Here is a 13,632-nt window from a genome sequence, read left to right on the forward strand (position 1 = left end):
CCTTAATTAGATATCTAGTTAAATGGATTACTTTTTTCAGTCATTAATGATTCCTTGTAAACTCTTCCTGGATCCTTCCTGCAGAACTGGAGCGTAAGCTGTCAGAGGAACGAGCGGCCAAGCTGCGGTTAGAGAACAGAATCCTGGAGCTGGAGAAACACAGTAGTATGATGGACTGTGACTACAAACAGGCTTTACAGAAGCTGGATGAGCTACGCAGACACAAGGACCGACTCACGGAGGAGGTCAGAGCGTTACCAGTTAGAACCTGCATGTGGGGATATACCATCATTTAGGGTTGTCAAAAGTATCAATACTCAAAAAAGTATTGATACTGAAACGTTGTATCCAGATACAATACTCGTTTTTAAAAGTATCGATACAGTGCCACCACCAGTGGCACCTAAGCAGTCATTCATCTAAAGTGCAGAATAGAGGACAATGCACTTTCAGAACACTGTGTGATTGAATAATTCTACGCACTTTTCAGTTTCAGACTTTTTTTTTGTAAGAGGTGCAGCTGCTGAGGATTATTTTTGTTTCTTAACCGGTTTGGCTAGTGTCATTGTTATGTGTGCAAAGCATAGCCAGGGAAGGAACACTTAATTTTAATTTTAAGTTTTTTATCAAGCTTGCTTAATATTGTGCACAGCATACAACCTTTATTGTATTTATTTATTGTATTTTATTTATAAATGAAAATATTTCTGTAGAATTTTGGAGTCTTTGTTTTTATCCTTGTGGTATCGAAAATGGTATCGAGTATCGAATATTTTCCTTAGTATCAGTATCGAGTTGAAAAGTTTAGTATCTTGACAACCCTACCATCATTTAAAGTGGTTCCTCCTTTTTTTTTTCCCAGGTGAAGAACTTGACACTGAAGATTGAGCAGGAAACCCAGAAGCGTAACCTGACTGTAAATGACCTGAAGGCCCAGAACCAGCAGCTGAACATCCTGAAAACCTCTGAGAAGCAACTCAAGCAGGAAACCAACCATCTGCTGGACATCAAGCGCAGCCTGGAGAAGCAGAACCAGGAGCTACGCAAGTCCGTTCAGCTTTTTTCTGCTCTTTGCTGTCGTCACTATCTTTATGTGTTAGTCGCTTAATTTGCCTTTTTAACCTGCAGAGAAAGACAGGACACAGATGGACAAATGAAGGAATTACAGGACCAGCTGGAGGCTGAGCAGTATTTTTCTGTAAGTCTGGAGGGAAATGATGCACTAAATAATGCAGGCTGATTATTTGGGATTTCATAAGTTCCTTTGTTGTTTGTAAAACATTATATAAAAGATGATAAATAAGGGGAGGGTCCCCCACTCAATGAACAGACTCATGCAGTTCAGGATTCCTGTGCAGTCTGGAATTTGATTTATGTATTATCCAGGTCTGGAAAAACTGAAAATATTTTCTTCCCTGGCTTTATTCCCCTTTAAAGGCTGCATGTGTGAAGCCTAAAAACTTTGGAAAAGTTTTCCATAAATCCTCAGTGAACTTCTGCTTTAAAACGTGGCTGTAGGAGGATATAAAAAAAATTGGGTCTCAAAGAGGAAGATTCACCTGTTCTTTATTTACCCACAAGGGGGAGATTCAGAGCTTTGAAGTTTGGAGAAAAAAGGCTTCTGTAGAATAAGATTAGATATGACTTTATCCAATGCACGAAAATAATAGCAAGGCATTAGAGTGGAACTCAATAAGCCAAATTAAGAGGAAGAGGGGAAAGTTTGGTAAAAAACTGTAGTGAGATCATTTGTGACATCGATACAAGCAGGAAATCAGGACTCTGGAAATGTGAAACCACAGAAACCTGCAGCATTCTAGAGCTAGATCCAGTTTTTTAAACACATAAACAGCATTTTTGGTTAAACCATTACCTTTATGTGGGAAGCCACTTATTTAGCAGATTTGACTCTGAAGACATTCAAAAGTTTAGTTTTTATTTAAAAGCATGCAAAGTCAACTTTTTTTTAGTATTTAATAATGATATATTTCTCTCTGCTTTTAAAATGGTATTTTACTCGATTCCTACATGCCTGAAGATTCAGTCTGTCCAGTAGCCACTTCCTGTCCTATGAAAAGGAGCAGCCATCACTTTCCTGTGGAGAAAAGTGTTAACCTGCTCCCTCCAGGAAGCAGCTACCTCACTGTGCTGCACCTGAACATTAAAACATATGGGCCAGTTTTTCCGATCAGGAAGGGCTGATGTTAGACAGAGCGTGATGTTTCTGGCTAACTGTTGAGACAAAGTGACTCTTGTAGCTGATAATCTGCAGAGGGCGGCATCTGTTCCGTTATAAGCAAATGTTGAACAGCCCCCAAATAGTTGAATGGAGGATGTACATACTTTGAGCCACTCCCATTCGCATGTAAGCCTTCACAGTAGCTTTTTTTACATTTCTAATGCCTTCATTTCCCACAACGTCATGGCATCATCAGTTTTTTCTCTAGCTATACAAAAAATAATAGAAACAAAGACTAGATGATACTTGCATCGTTTCTGTCTGCGTGAGGTGGGAGTTAGAAAGGGACGGAGAGTGTGTCGCTGCCAGCGATCACCTGGGGAGCAGCTTGGTGTTTCATTCAAGTCATTTCTCTATGAATGCTCATTCCTGGTGAAAAAAGATTCCCTGCCCAGCAACGTAGTTAAACAGCTCATACGCAGTCGTACTAAATGTGCCTAAACCGCGTCTGTCCACGGGAAGTCGGCCTTGAGTTTGCAGGCTTAGTGCAGATGTTTGCAGACATTTGTTAATGTGAGTATTTGGGGCAGAAAATATAAGGAAATCTGTTTTTTGTTTTTTTTGTGGTGGGCTGCCATTTGCGGCGCCCTGGGAGCAGTGTGGGGTTAAGGGTCTGTGGGAGTTGGTTTCAAACTCAAAACCTCAGGTTTCAAAGCTCTATTCTCTAACCACTATGCCATCGCTCCCTATTATTGGCCTTGAGAGGTCTTAGACTTTGCTTAGCCTTTTGTAAATAGCATGAAACAAGGTCATGAAATGGGTGGTGGGGAGAAGCTTTGAAGGAGAGTTTTCTTCTTGGTTGTAAAAAAAAAAAAACCAAAACACTGTTCAATAAAGATTAATACTGCATAATGCTAAAGAGATTATTGTATCATATATATATATATATATATATATATATATATATATATATATATATATATATATATATGCCTATAGTTTACTTAAAAAGGCTTTAAAAGCAGGATATACTGTAGATCCTTTAAGGTTTTTTTTTTTTTTTAGATAAGTTTGAAAATATTCATCTGGAAAATTGACTTTGCTATCATTCAGCTTCTGAGATCTGAAGCGTGAATGAAGGATTGTTTTTATTTGATGATTAACTTGTTGGTTTGTTTTGTCACATTTTAACTTAGACGTCGTAGCAGCAAAGATTTCTAAAGATGACAGAGATCCTTCTGAAAGGACCAAAGTTTTAGGTGATGTCTGACTTCTGCCTGTTTGTTTTGGTTGTTTTCCTAAAGCCTTACATTCCTGCACAAAACAAACAGGCAAGCCAGTGTGTGAAGGGAAGCCCCCTGCTGAGGTCTGGTTCAGATGAAGGCCGTCTTTATGCTTCACTCTGTATGGATGCAAGTTTTTCTTTTGTTCACTGTGTTTGTATAATGCTGACCCAGTCAGTGGCTTTGAATGGAAGCATTTAACCCTGTAGTTTTACCAGAATATATGTATATAGGCAGTGTTTGTTTGCTTTGCAAAGCATGAAAACTTCACCCAAGCATAGTCTTTCAGATGACCAGTCGGACAATTCATCCAGCCTAGGTTTTGTCTGCTGAGGAATAATGTGATTTAATAAGAGAGGAGGTAGAAATGTATCTGCACTGTAAAGGTTAGTGAGCTCTGCTCTAACAAATGTAAATCCTTACCTAAATCTGAGAATCCCAGAAGACCGGCGACATTTTCTATTCATGTCAGATGATTTGTAGGATTAAAGTGAAATGACTAATTAATTTCACCTTGTTCAGCCCAGCTGTTATCTTGTCAAGTTTGCTCTCTCACTTTGTTGCTGACTAAATGAATTAGTCTGGATATGTTAGAGAGAAAAAACAATCTCTTAATAAGTTTTATCTCTTTGCTTTCTTTGTCTTCTTTAAACCACCTTAGTAGAGGTCTTTCTTACCACTGTTGTTTGGTTTGGTGTACTTTGAGGCTTTTACCGCCACTAGACTATTTCTTGATCCATCTCTTGATATTTTATTTTTAAAACTGTGGATAACCTGTAGCCATATTATAGTTATATCACAGACAGATTGTTTGTCTACATCTAGCAGAATAGGCTGGTGATAGAAGGTGTTTTGTGAAACGTCACGTGTACATTATCTGGTGTTTTTTCCAGACACTTTACAAGACTCAGGTTCGGGAGCTGAAGGAGGAGTGTGAGGAAAAGAATAAACTCTACAAGGAGGTACAGCAGTCTTTGCAGGAACTGCAGGAGGAGAGGTGATCACGCTGCTTGAAGGTCTAAAATAAAGTAGTTTTTGGGGGTATTTAGCTCTTTCAAAGTTGACGTTTATTTTCCAACCTCTTTCAGGGACTCCTTGGCAGCCCAGCTGGAGATCACTCTGACAAAGGCGGATTCAGAGCAACTAGCTCGCTCCATTGCTGAGGAGCAGTACTCTGACCTGGAGAAGGAGAAAATAATGAAGGAACTGGAGCTGAAGGAGATGATGGCCCGGCACCGTCAGGAGCTGTCTGACAAGGACATCACAATCAGCTCGGTGGGTTTCAGGATCCTCCACCTCCTGGTCGTTGGACCTGCCACTTGGTTCTGAGTGTGTTTTCTGCTATGTGCAGCTGGAGGAGGCCAACAGGACGCTGACCAGTGATGTCGCCAATCTGGCCAACGAGAAGGAAGAACTGAACAACAAACTGAAGGAAGCACTTGAAGGTTGATGAAAGGAAAACTTTGGCTCATCTAAACAAAACACAACACGGCATCACTGTTCAGTTTTTTTTCCTGTTTCTTCTTTCAGAATCTGATAAGTCAAAGGATTGGGAGCAGCAGATCAACCAGATGAAGCAGTCTTTTGAGAAGCAACTGCAGTCAGAGCGCACGCTGAAGACTCAGGTCCCAGTTTACTCATCTCATTCATTCCCTCTGTTCTCTTTGCTTCTGTGAGGTCCTAAAACTACACCCCCCCCTCTGCAGGCTGTCAATAAGCTGGCAGAAATCATGAACAGGAAGGAAGTTCGCGGCGGAGGCAGCCGCCGTGGAAACGACACAGACATGCGGCGAAAGGAGAAGGAGAACAGGAAGCTGCAGCTGGAGCTGAGGTCAGAGAAAGAAAAGCTCAACAGCATCATGATCAAGTACCAGCGGGAGATCAACGAGATGCAAGCAGTGAGTGCCGCTGTCCTTCATAACTCTCCTGTTCGCAGAGCCGTTTGGTTTCAGCCGTGCTTTCCTGTTTGCAGCAACTAGCAGATGAGAGTCAAACGCGTATTGAGATGCAGATGGCACTGGACAGCAAGGACAGCGACATCGAGCAGCTGAGGAATCTGGTGCAGTCGCTGAGCGTTCAGTCTATGGACTCGGCCAGCGTCAGCAGCGGGCCTGAGTTTGACACTGATGATGCATACGCGGGTAAGACACCACCTTCCAAGAAGTGGAGAATGTTTTATTGGAATGGTTTCAAATGAATGAGATAATGTTGCTGATATAAAAACCATTGCATTAGAGGTTCCAGTTCATTAGGAGGATTCATGATTTATTTGTATAAACTAGAACTATTGGGACACAAATGCTTCAATAATTAATTAAAATCAGTCAGAAGCTTTCTGCATTAACAACATCAATGAATAAAGTTACATGGGTTACATGGGTGGGGTTAGCAAGGTAGAAGTTTAATGTTCAGAGCTTGAAATGAGAACAAAAAGGCTAAAGTGAGGATTTTAAAATAAGAATGGAAATGTTTTCATTCTGAATATTTAAAACATTTTCTGTTTCCTCAGAAACGAGACTGGAGGGCTGGCTTTCTCTTCCTGTTAGGAACAACACCAAGAAGTTTGGATGGGAGAAAAAGGTCTGAATAAACCATATCTGAACTTTCACTCAAACTCACTTAGCTCTGAAATAATTGTCTTGTTCTTGTAGTACGTCGTCGTGAGCAGCAAGAAGATTCTCTTCTACAATAGCGAACATGACAGAGAGCATTCCAGTCCCTGCATGGTGCTCGACGTCGAGTGAGTGGAACTCCTGAACTGGAAAACACGGAGAGATGTTTGCTTTTGTGTTAAAATGTTATTTATTTCCATCTTGCAGCAAACTTTTCCATGTGAGGCCCGTCACCCAGACAGATGTGTACCGCGCTGATGCCAAGGAGATTCCCAGAATATTCCAGGTGGGGCTTCAACCTCTTTATTACTCGATACAGGAGTGTTTTGAAGGATGGAAACAACCAACCAGCCTCTGTCCATCTTCTAGATCCTTTATGCTAATGAAGGAGAGAGCAAAAAGGAGCCTGAGTTTCCTGTTGAGCCGCTTCCCATTGGGGAGAAGTCCAGCTATATCTGCCACAAAGGCCACGAGTTCATCCCCACGCTCTACCACTTCCCCACTAACTGCGAGGCATGCACAAAGCCCCTTTGGAACATGTTCAAGCCACCTCCTGCTCTAGAGTGCCGGCGCTGCCACATCAAGTGCCACAAGGACCACATGGACAAGAAGGAGGAGATAATTACTCCCTGCAAAGGTATTAAGATGTTATGATTTTACCAACTATATGTCAGCCTCCAGTTCGTGTTCAGGTCATTGAAAAGAGGTTTTCTCTTCTGCCATCAGTGAACTACGACGCTAAGAACCTTCTGCTGCTGGCCGCCTCCCAGGAGGAGCAGCAGAAGTGGGTGAGCCGGCTGGTCAAGAAAATCCCTAAGAAGCCTCCACCGGCGGAGCACTTCGGCCGCTGCTCCCCACGCACCTCCATGAGAGTTCAGTCCAGCCAGTCCTTGAGGAGGCCTAGTCGACCGCTTCCAACCAGTAAAAGCAGGTATGGAAAGCTGCTGATTGGTCCAGGGAGGATGTATGGTGTTTATTCTAACAGGACTTTTCTATTGCTCTGATGGTTAACTCGATGAAAGAAACAACAACTCGATAGTAGAATTTAATAAAAGTAACCATCAGAACGAATGTCCTCCTTTCAGACTGGAGGAGTTTAGTCTTCAGGACTGGCTCTTGGCATTGGATGAAATTGAAGAGGATTATTCCTCCATACATTTCTGATCAGGGTAATGCTCCGTGTGCTGTGTGCTGTGCTTGCAGTGCAGTGGCTGAATTCAAGACATTCATGCCGGAATTGAGCATCAAGGCCTACAGTGTGAACGTAGCCTGTGATGCTGTGAATCAACATATGTTTGAATGAGTAACCGAGAAAAGGATTAGAGTAGTCTTCTAGAGGATGAGTGGGACTGAGAATGAGGGAGGAGATATGGTGGAGGTGGGTGAAAGTTTGCTTGCATGCGGGAGAGAGAAGTTAGGTCAGGAGCTAAATAAAGGGGATCTTACAAGATGATCGGCTTCGGAGGAGGTGCGACCCCTGAGATAATTGGCTGGAGCTGAACGAGGAACATTGCAGGTGGCTCAGGTGAAGCTGATAAATCTTTCAGATTGAATTTAGGCTTAAGCTTAATTTACTGATTTATTCAGATTAACACTACTTTTGTTTTTTTCCATTCTAAGGGCGCTAATAGGAATAAGCCTTTAACACGTGTTTTTTATACAAACGGGATGTTGAAAATTACGTTTTAAAAGTTTCTGGTTAATTTAAAAACAGATTTAAATAGATTTCAGAGAATATCAAAAATGACCTAGTTCGGATCTTCTTTGCCCATGATTTGCTGTAACAATTAATACCGGTATGCGCTGGGGAGAAAGAGAAATCAATTAAAATTAAATAAAAACTATAGGCAATACAGGTGCTGGTCATAAAATTAGAATATCATGAAAAAGTAGATTGATTTCAGTAATTCCATTTAAAAAGTGAAACGTGTATATTATATTCATACATTACATACAAACTCATATATTTCAGATGTTTATTTTGTTTAATTTTGATGATTACAAATGACAACAAATGAAAATCTCAAATTCATCATATCAGAAAATTAGAATATTGTGAAAAGGTTCAAAATTGATGGCCCCTGGGGCCACACTCTAATCAGCTAATTAACTCAAACCACCTGCAAAAGCCTTTAAATGGTCTTTCAGTCTAGTTCTATAGGCTACACAATCATGGGGAAGACTGCTGACTTGACAGTTGTCCAAAAGACGACCATCGACACCTTGCACAAGGAGGGCAAGACACAAAAGGTCATCGCTAAAGAGGCTGGCTGTTCACAGAGCTCAGTGTCCAAGCACATTAATAGAGAGGCGAAGGGAAGGAAAAGATGTGGTCGAAAAAAGTGTACAAGCAAGAGAGATAACCGCACCCTGGAGAGGATTGTGAAACAAAACCCCTTCAAAAATGTGGGGGAGATTCACAAAGAGTGGACTGCAGCTGGAGTGAGTGCTTCAAGAACCACCACACACAGACGTATGAAAGACATGGGTTTCTGCTGTCGCATTCCTTGTGTCAAGCCACTCTTGAACCACAGACAGCGTCAGAAGCGTCTTGCCTGGGCTAAAGAGAAACAGGACTGGACTGCTGGTGAGTGGTCCAAAGTCATGTTCTCTGATGAAAGTAAATTTTGCATTTCCTTTGGAAATCAAGGTCCCAGAGTCTGGAGGAAAAGAAGAGAGGCACTTCATCCACGTTGCTTGAAGTCCAGTGTAAAGTTTCCACAGTCAGTGATGGTTTGGGGTGCCATGTCATCTGCTGGTGTTGGTCCATTGTGTTTTCTGAGGTCCAGGGTCAACGCAGCCACATACCAGGAAGTTTTAGAGCACTTCATGCTTCCTGCAGCTGACCAACTTTTTGGAGATGCAGATTTCATTTTCCAACAGGACTTGGCACCTGCACACAGTGCCAAAGCTACCAGTACCTGGTTGAAGGACCATGGTATCCCTGTTCTTAATTGGCCAGCAAACTCTCCTGACCTTAACCCCATAGAAAATCTATGGGGTATTGTGAAGAAGAAGATGCAATACACCAGACCCAACAATTCAGAAGAGCTAAAAGCCACTATTAGAGCAACCTGGGCTATCATAACACCTGAGCAGTGCCACAGACTGATCGACTCCATGCCACGCCGCATTGCTGCAGTAATACAGGCCAAAGGAGGCCCAACTAAATACTGAGTGCTGTACATGCTCATACTTTTCATGTTCATACTTTTCAGTTGGCCAACATTTCTATAAATCCTTTGTTTTTATTGGTCTTCAGTAATATTCAAATTTTCTGATATGATGAATTTGAGATTTTCATTTGTTGTCATTTGTAATCATCAAAATTAAACAAAATAAAAATCTGAAATATATGAGTTTGTATGTAATGTATGAATATAATATACAAGTTTCACTTTTTAAATGGAATTACTGAAATCAATCTACTTTTTCATGATATTCTAATTTTATGACCAGCACCTGTATATTCAATGAGGTGACTGAACATACTGCAAATAAGAGAACTGTCTATCCTATAGTGGGAAATGCACCTGTTAAAAACACCTAAACACGAAATCCACACAAACAAAATATAGGAATAAAACACAAAATCTCTCCAAGAAAATATTAAGCTATTTAGATTAAAATGGGTTTCATGAAGAGCTATCTGCCTAGGCGTAGTGCTGCAGTGAGTATTTTTAAATTTAAATGCCTCATTTGTTTACCATTGTACAGAGTGGTAAATTATTTTTCTTTATTTACTTGTACAAAAAGTGTTTGTTTTTTACTGTGAAGATGTGCTCCACAGCTGTTCACTCAAACAGCCAGTTTCAGAAAAAGAAAAGAAAGCCACGTGCTTTCATTATAGCTTGTTTCTGCTTTGTGTGCAAACATTTCTATTTTTTTTACAAGTGTGAAATGGTTGTTTCTTGTTTTGTTGAATTTTCTTCTTGTTTTAGTTTGTTTTTATTTATTTTTTCTCTATTTTTTTGTGCTTAAATTAGATTGGCTAACATTTGTTTATACATCAAGGAATATCTTACTGCATGCATCCTCTGACTTTAGCCCTCGCAGATCAAACGGCTTGCAAACAAAACCCGACGACTACAGCAGCGTTTGGTACAACTGATGACTTCTGGGATCTTGTTGCTCATGTAAACGACAGAATGAGTCTGTGTATGTGTCTGCTCTGCTGTCACTCAGCAGTGGTGTGGGCCCACAAGCAGGGGGTGAACACACTTTCTTCGGTGCACACTGTGCAGCTTGTGAATCAGTTTACTTGATGGTCAGGATCACGTTGTCACTGGGTGAATCAGAAGCTTGAGCTTCCCTTCTAATGCATGTATAAGCAGAATATAATGTTCAGCACACATTTCAGCTAAACATCAGAGCAGCAGGGAGTCTAGGTGAAGCTTTCAGATCCCAGAGGACATCCCCGACCTTAAAACATGGTGCAAGTACCAGAAGAATATTTAACTCTATGCCAGAAAATCAGTTAGTCTAAATAGAAGAGTGATCCAATGTCCAGCCAGTTCTAGTATGCAAAAACGTGCTCAGGGCCGATGTGGATTAGAAACTCTCATTGTAAAGTAAAACCTTTGCTTTCAATTCTTATTTAAAAGTAAATGTAATTTGGTAACCCATTACAATAAGCTAAACAAAATGTAATGAACTATTACAGAGCGCCTAGGGAACTAATGGGTAGTTAAGAAACAACTAAGAAACAACTAATGGATAGTCTTACTTTACTTAAGGGTACACAAAAACAATAGTTCAGGTAGTGATTAAGTAATCAATAGCTCCTCAGTAAGTACTTGGTATGATTTTTTACATCTTTACTTTAGGGTACATGAAAACATTAGATAATGGTTAGGTACTGATGGGTAACTATTAGTTCTTTAGTAAGTACTTGATATGTTGCTTCACACAATGAAGTCCATTAAATAACAGCTGGGAAATAATTTTCTACTCAGTAAAGTAGATTTCATATTTGTGATTCAGAACCATAGGGTTATTCAGAACAAACATTTATTTTTCTATTCTAATTTGTCATTAACCAACCAGTAGTCCCCTAAGAAGTACTTTTTAACTCCCCATTAGTTCCTGATTAATTCATCTTTATTTCCATGGTAACTCCCCATTAGTTCCTGTTTAGTTCGTCTTTTGTTTCCTTGGTAACTCTTAATTAGTCCCTGATATGTTCCTTGTTAACTCCTCATTAGTTTGTCCTTTGTTTCCTTGGTAACTCCCCATTAGTTCCTAATTAGTTCATCTTTGTTTCCTTGGTAACTTTGAATTAGTTCCTTGTTAACTCCTCATTAGTTCCTGAATAGTAACTCTTGGTTTCCTTGTGCTCTCAAGTTCCTTGTTAGTTATCTAGCAGGTGATCCCGTTTTCTGTTCCTTATTGTAAAGTGTTTCCTATTATTTAAATAATCAGCTATATGTGCAGTGCTGAACATCTGTCTCTCTGTTTTCTCTAGTTAACCCTGCTTGATGCGTCTCCAAGGTGATGCAGTTTGTTTCCTACGATGTTCCATCTGCAGGTCAGCAACTCCACATCCATCCCTTGCTCCATCCTGGGAGGAAAGGCTCCCCACTCCTTTCAGTCACTTCATAACAACCAAGCTTGGCTGCGTTTCTGTGAGCTGGACGGCTTATGAACAAAGTCTGCTGTGCTTCTTGAGAGTTCCTCCTTCTACAGAATAAAAACAAAAAACAGGGAGAGGCTGGATGGGAATTCACTTACCTCAACGGTTCTCAACAGGAAACAGTGCAATGGATGGAGCATGCAAAAACAAAAAAGCTTTGGAGGTTCAAACAGCCAAAAATAAGACATTCAGCTTAAAAACTGTGAACAGATTGAAGGGTTTAAAGGGGAACATGACACTTAAAAATATTCTGTTGGGTTTTTATCCCAATGGTTTTTGTTCTCCACATGATTGTAGCTTTTTCGCTTTCCAAGGTTCTGGTATTAGAATCCGAATTAAGGTACAGGAAGCTGTTACTTCACAGGAACTCAGAGTAGGAGGACAGAGTGAATAACTCTCTGGTTGCCTCTTACTGTGATTTGTCAGTGAAACACTTGCTCTGCTTGCAGTAGCGGTTACAAAGCGAGAAACCTGCACTGTCCAATCCAAGGGATGATGTTTACCGTGTTTTCCTCCTTTTTTTGTTCAGTTTGAATGTAGAATCTGGTGCTGTACCAGAGGCGACACCGGGCATCCTATTACCAAATATACTTGATTAAAGCCTGTTTCCATCAGCTGCTTGGAGCGAACCTGCATGCTTTCCACACGCCTCCACCAGGGTGTTTTTTTTTAAAGCAGCAGCGACCTTTAAGGCATGAAAAACCTCGTCCTGAGCAGCACTAGTCCACTGAAGGCTTTATTCAGATATTTTTGTCTATTAAAGGTAACCGAACTTTTAGATTGGATGCGTTGTGTGTTTGCGGCTCATACAAGCGCCTGGAGAGTAAACTGTATGTTGTGTACAGACAGCTCTCCTTTAACCAAGAAGCATGTTTTATACATATAAATACCCACAATTTATATTTTACATGCCATACTGTGCACATTATATTATTTATACAGCCTTGTCCACTTTGTATTTAAGGGCCTTTACATCGTGATTGCATGTTTGCTACCAAACGGCTCTATAATGATGATATTAATCACTTATCAATATAAAGACATGGATGTGCCTTTTTTGGTTCAGATTTTTATTCAACTTCTTCAAAAATGCATTTTAAATTTCAGTAAAATATTCAATATTTGTATTTTTTCAGCATTACAGAAAGGAATTTCACACATACAGTATAAAAGGTCTTAAAAATACAGTGTTTGTCATCTTTGTCAAAATCCTAACAGATAATAACATTAGATGTGAATAAACTGGAGTTTTGACGGTAAAAACTTTTTGGTTAAAAACAAATACTTCAAAGCTACAGGAATAATCAGTATTGGAATGTTTGATCAGTATATTTATATAAAATCTGAAGAAGTAAGTTCACCCTATCTCTGTTCATATGTTCTTTAGCAGGTGGTAAATTATTTAAATGTAACCCGAGATGCTCAGACTGCTCCAGTTCACATTATTAGACCCATTTCTTAGACTATATTCATAGGAGTCAGGGATTTCTATGATTTTCTTTAGGGATAAACAACACACAAAAATTGAAAGTAGATATTAATATATTAGCTTTTTATGGTTTTGGGTGTTTTTTTTTTATACCCTATCTGTTTCAATAGATTGAGGTTCTGATCTCATTTTGGGCTATCAGGAGAGTCAGAGCTCTGATCAAATAAAGTGGTCCCTCTTTCATGTAGATGTTTACTGAAGTCAGTTTATTTTCTGACGAAATATTAAAACTTACTGTAAGGATCTAAAATGATAGACGGTCAGAACTGATCGCCTTTTGAAAGACTGACTCAGCCAAGAAGGCTGGATATATAAAAACTAAAAACTGGAGGACTAAGATGGCCAGAAACAAATGAGAGATTTCTAACTGGATTGCCACGTAAACCAAGTCCAGCTCTGGGTTATTCCTCCCTTTTCAGACATTCAGTTATAGTTTT

General features: G+C 40.0%; 1 protein-coding gene across 1 annotated transcript in view; it reads left to right on the forward strand.

Annotated features, from left to right (window-relative positions):
* Nucleotides 1–11,778, forward strand: part of rock2a (rho-associated, coiled-coil containing protein kinase 2a) — a 41,301-nt gene extending 29,523 nt beyond the window's left edge. The window contains exons 18-32 of the mRNA XM_038302333.1: nucleotides 85–245; nucleotides 863–1,047; nucleotides 1,129–1,198; nucleotides 4,356–4,459; nucleotides 4,551–4,737; nucleotides 4,814–4,907; nucleotides 4,993–5,087; nucleotides 5,169–5,360; nucleotides 5,435–5,603; nucleotides 5,972–6,042; nucleotides 6,114–6,202; nucleotides 6,282–6,360; nucleotides 6,444–6,711; nucleotides 6,801–7,005; nucleotides 11,539–11,778. Coding sequence (XP_038158261.1) covers nucleotides 85–245; nucleotides 863–1,047; nucleotides 1,129–1,198; nucleotides 4,356–4,459; nucleotides 4,551–4,737; nucleotides 4,814–4,907; nucleotides 4,993–5,087; nucleotides 5,169–5,360; nucleotides 5,435–5,603; nucleotides 5,972–6,042; nucleotides 6,114–6,202; nucleotides 6,282–6,360; nucleotides 6,444–6,711; nucleotides 6,801–7,005; nucleotides 11,539–11,542 — 1,973 coding nt within the window. The 3' untranslated portion in view covers nucleotides 11,543–11,778. The remainder of the gene's footprint in view (nucleotides 1–84; nucleotides 246–862; nucleotides 1,048–1,128; nucleotides 1,199–4,355; nucleotides 4,460–4,550; nucleotides 4,738–4,813; nucleotides 4,908–4,992; nucleotides 5,088–5,168; nucleotides 5,361–5,434; nucleotides 5,604–5,971; nucleotides 6,043–6,113; nucleotides 6,203–6,281; nucleotides 6,361–6,443; nucleotides 6,712–6,800; nucleotides 7,006–11,538) is intronic.
* Nucleotides 11,779–13,632: the final 1,854 nt, after the last annotated feature.

This window comes from Cyprinodon tularosa, unplaced genomic scaffold (assembly GCF_016077235.1).
Source record: "Cyprinodon tularosa strain WSP-4 unplaced genomic scaffold, ASM1607723v1 ctg488, whole genome shotgun sequence".
In the NCBI taxonomy this organism is placed as follows: Eukaryota; Metazoa; Chordata; class Actinopteri; order Cyprinodontiformes; family Cyprinodontidae; genus Cyprinodon; species Cyprinodon tularosa.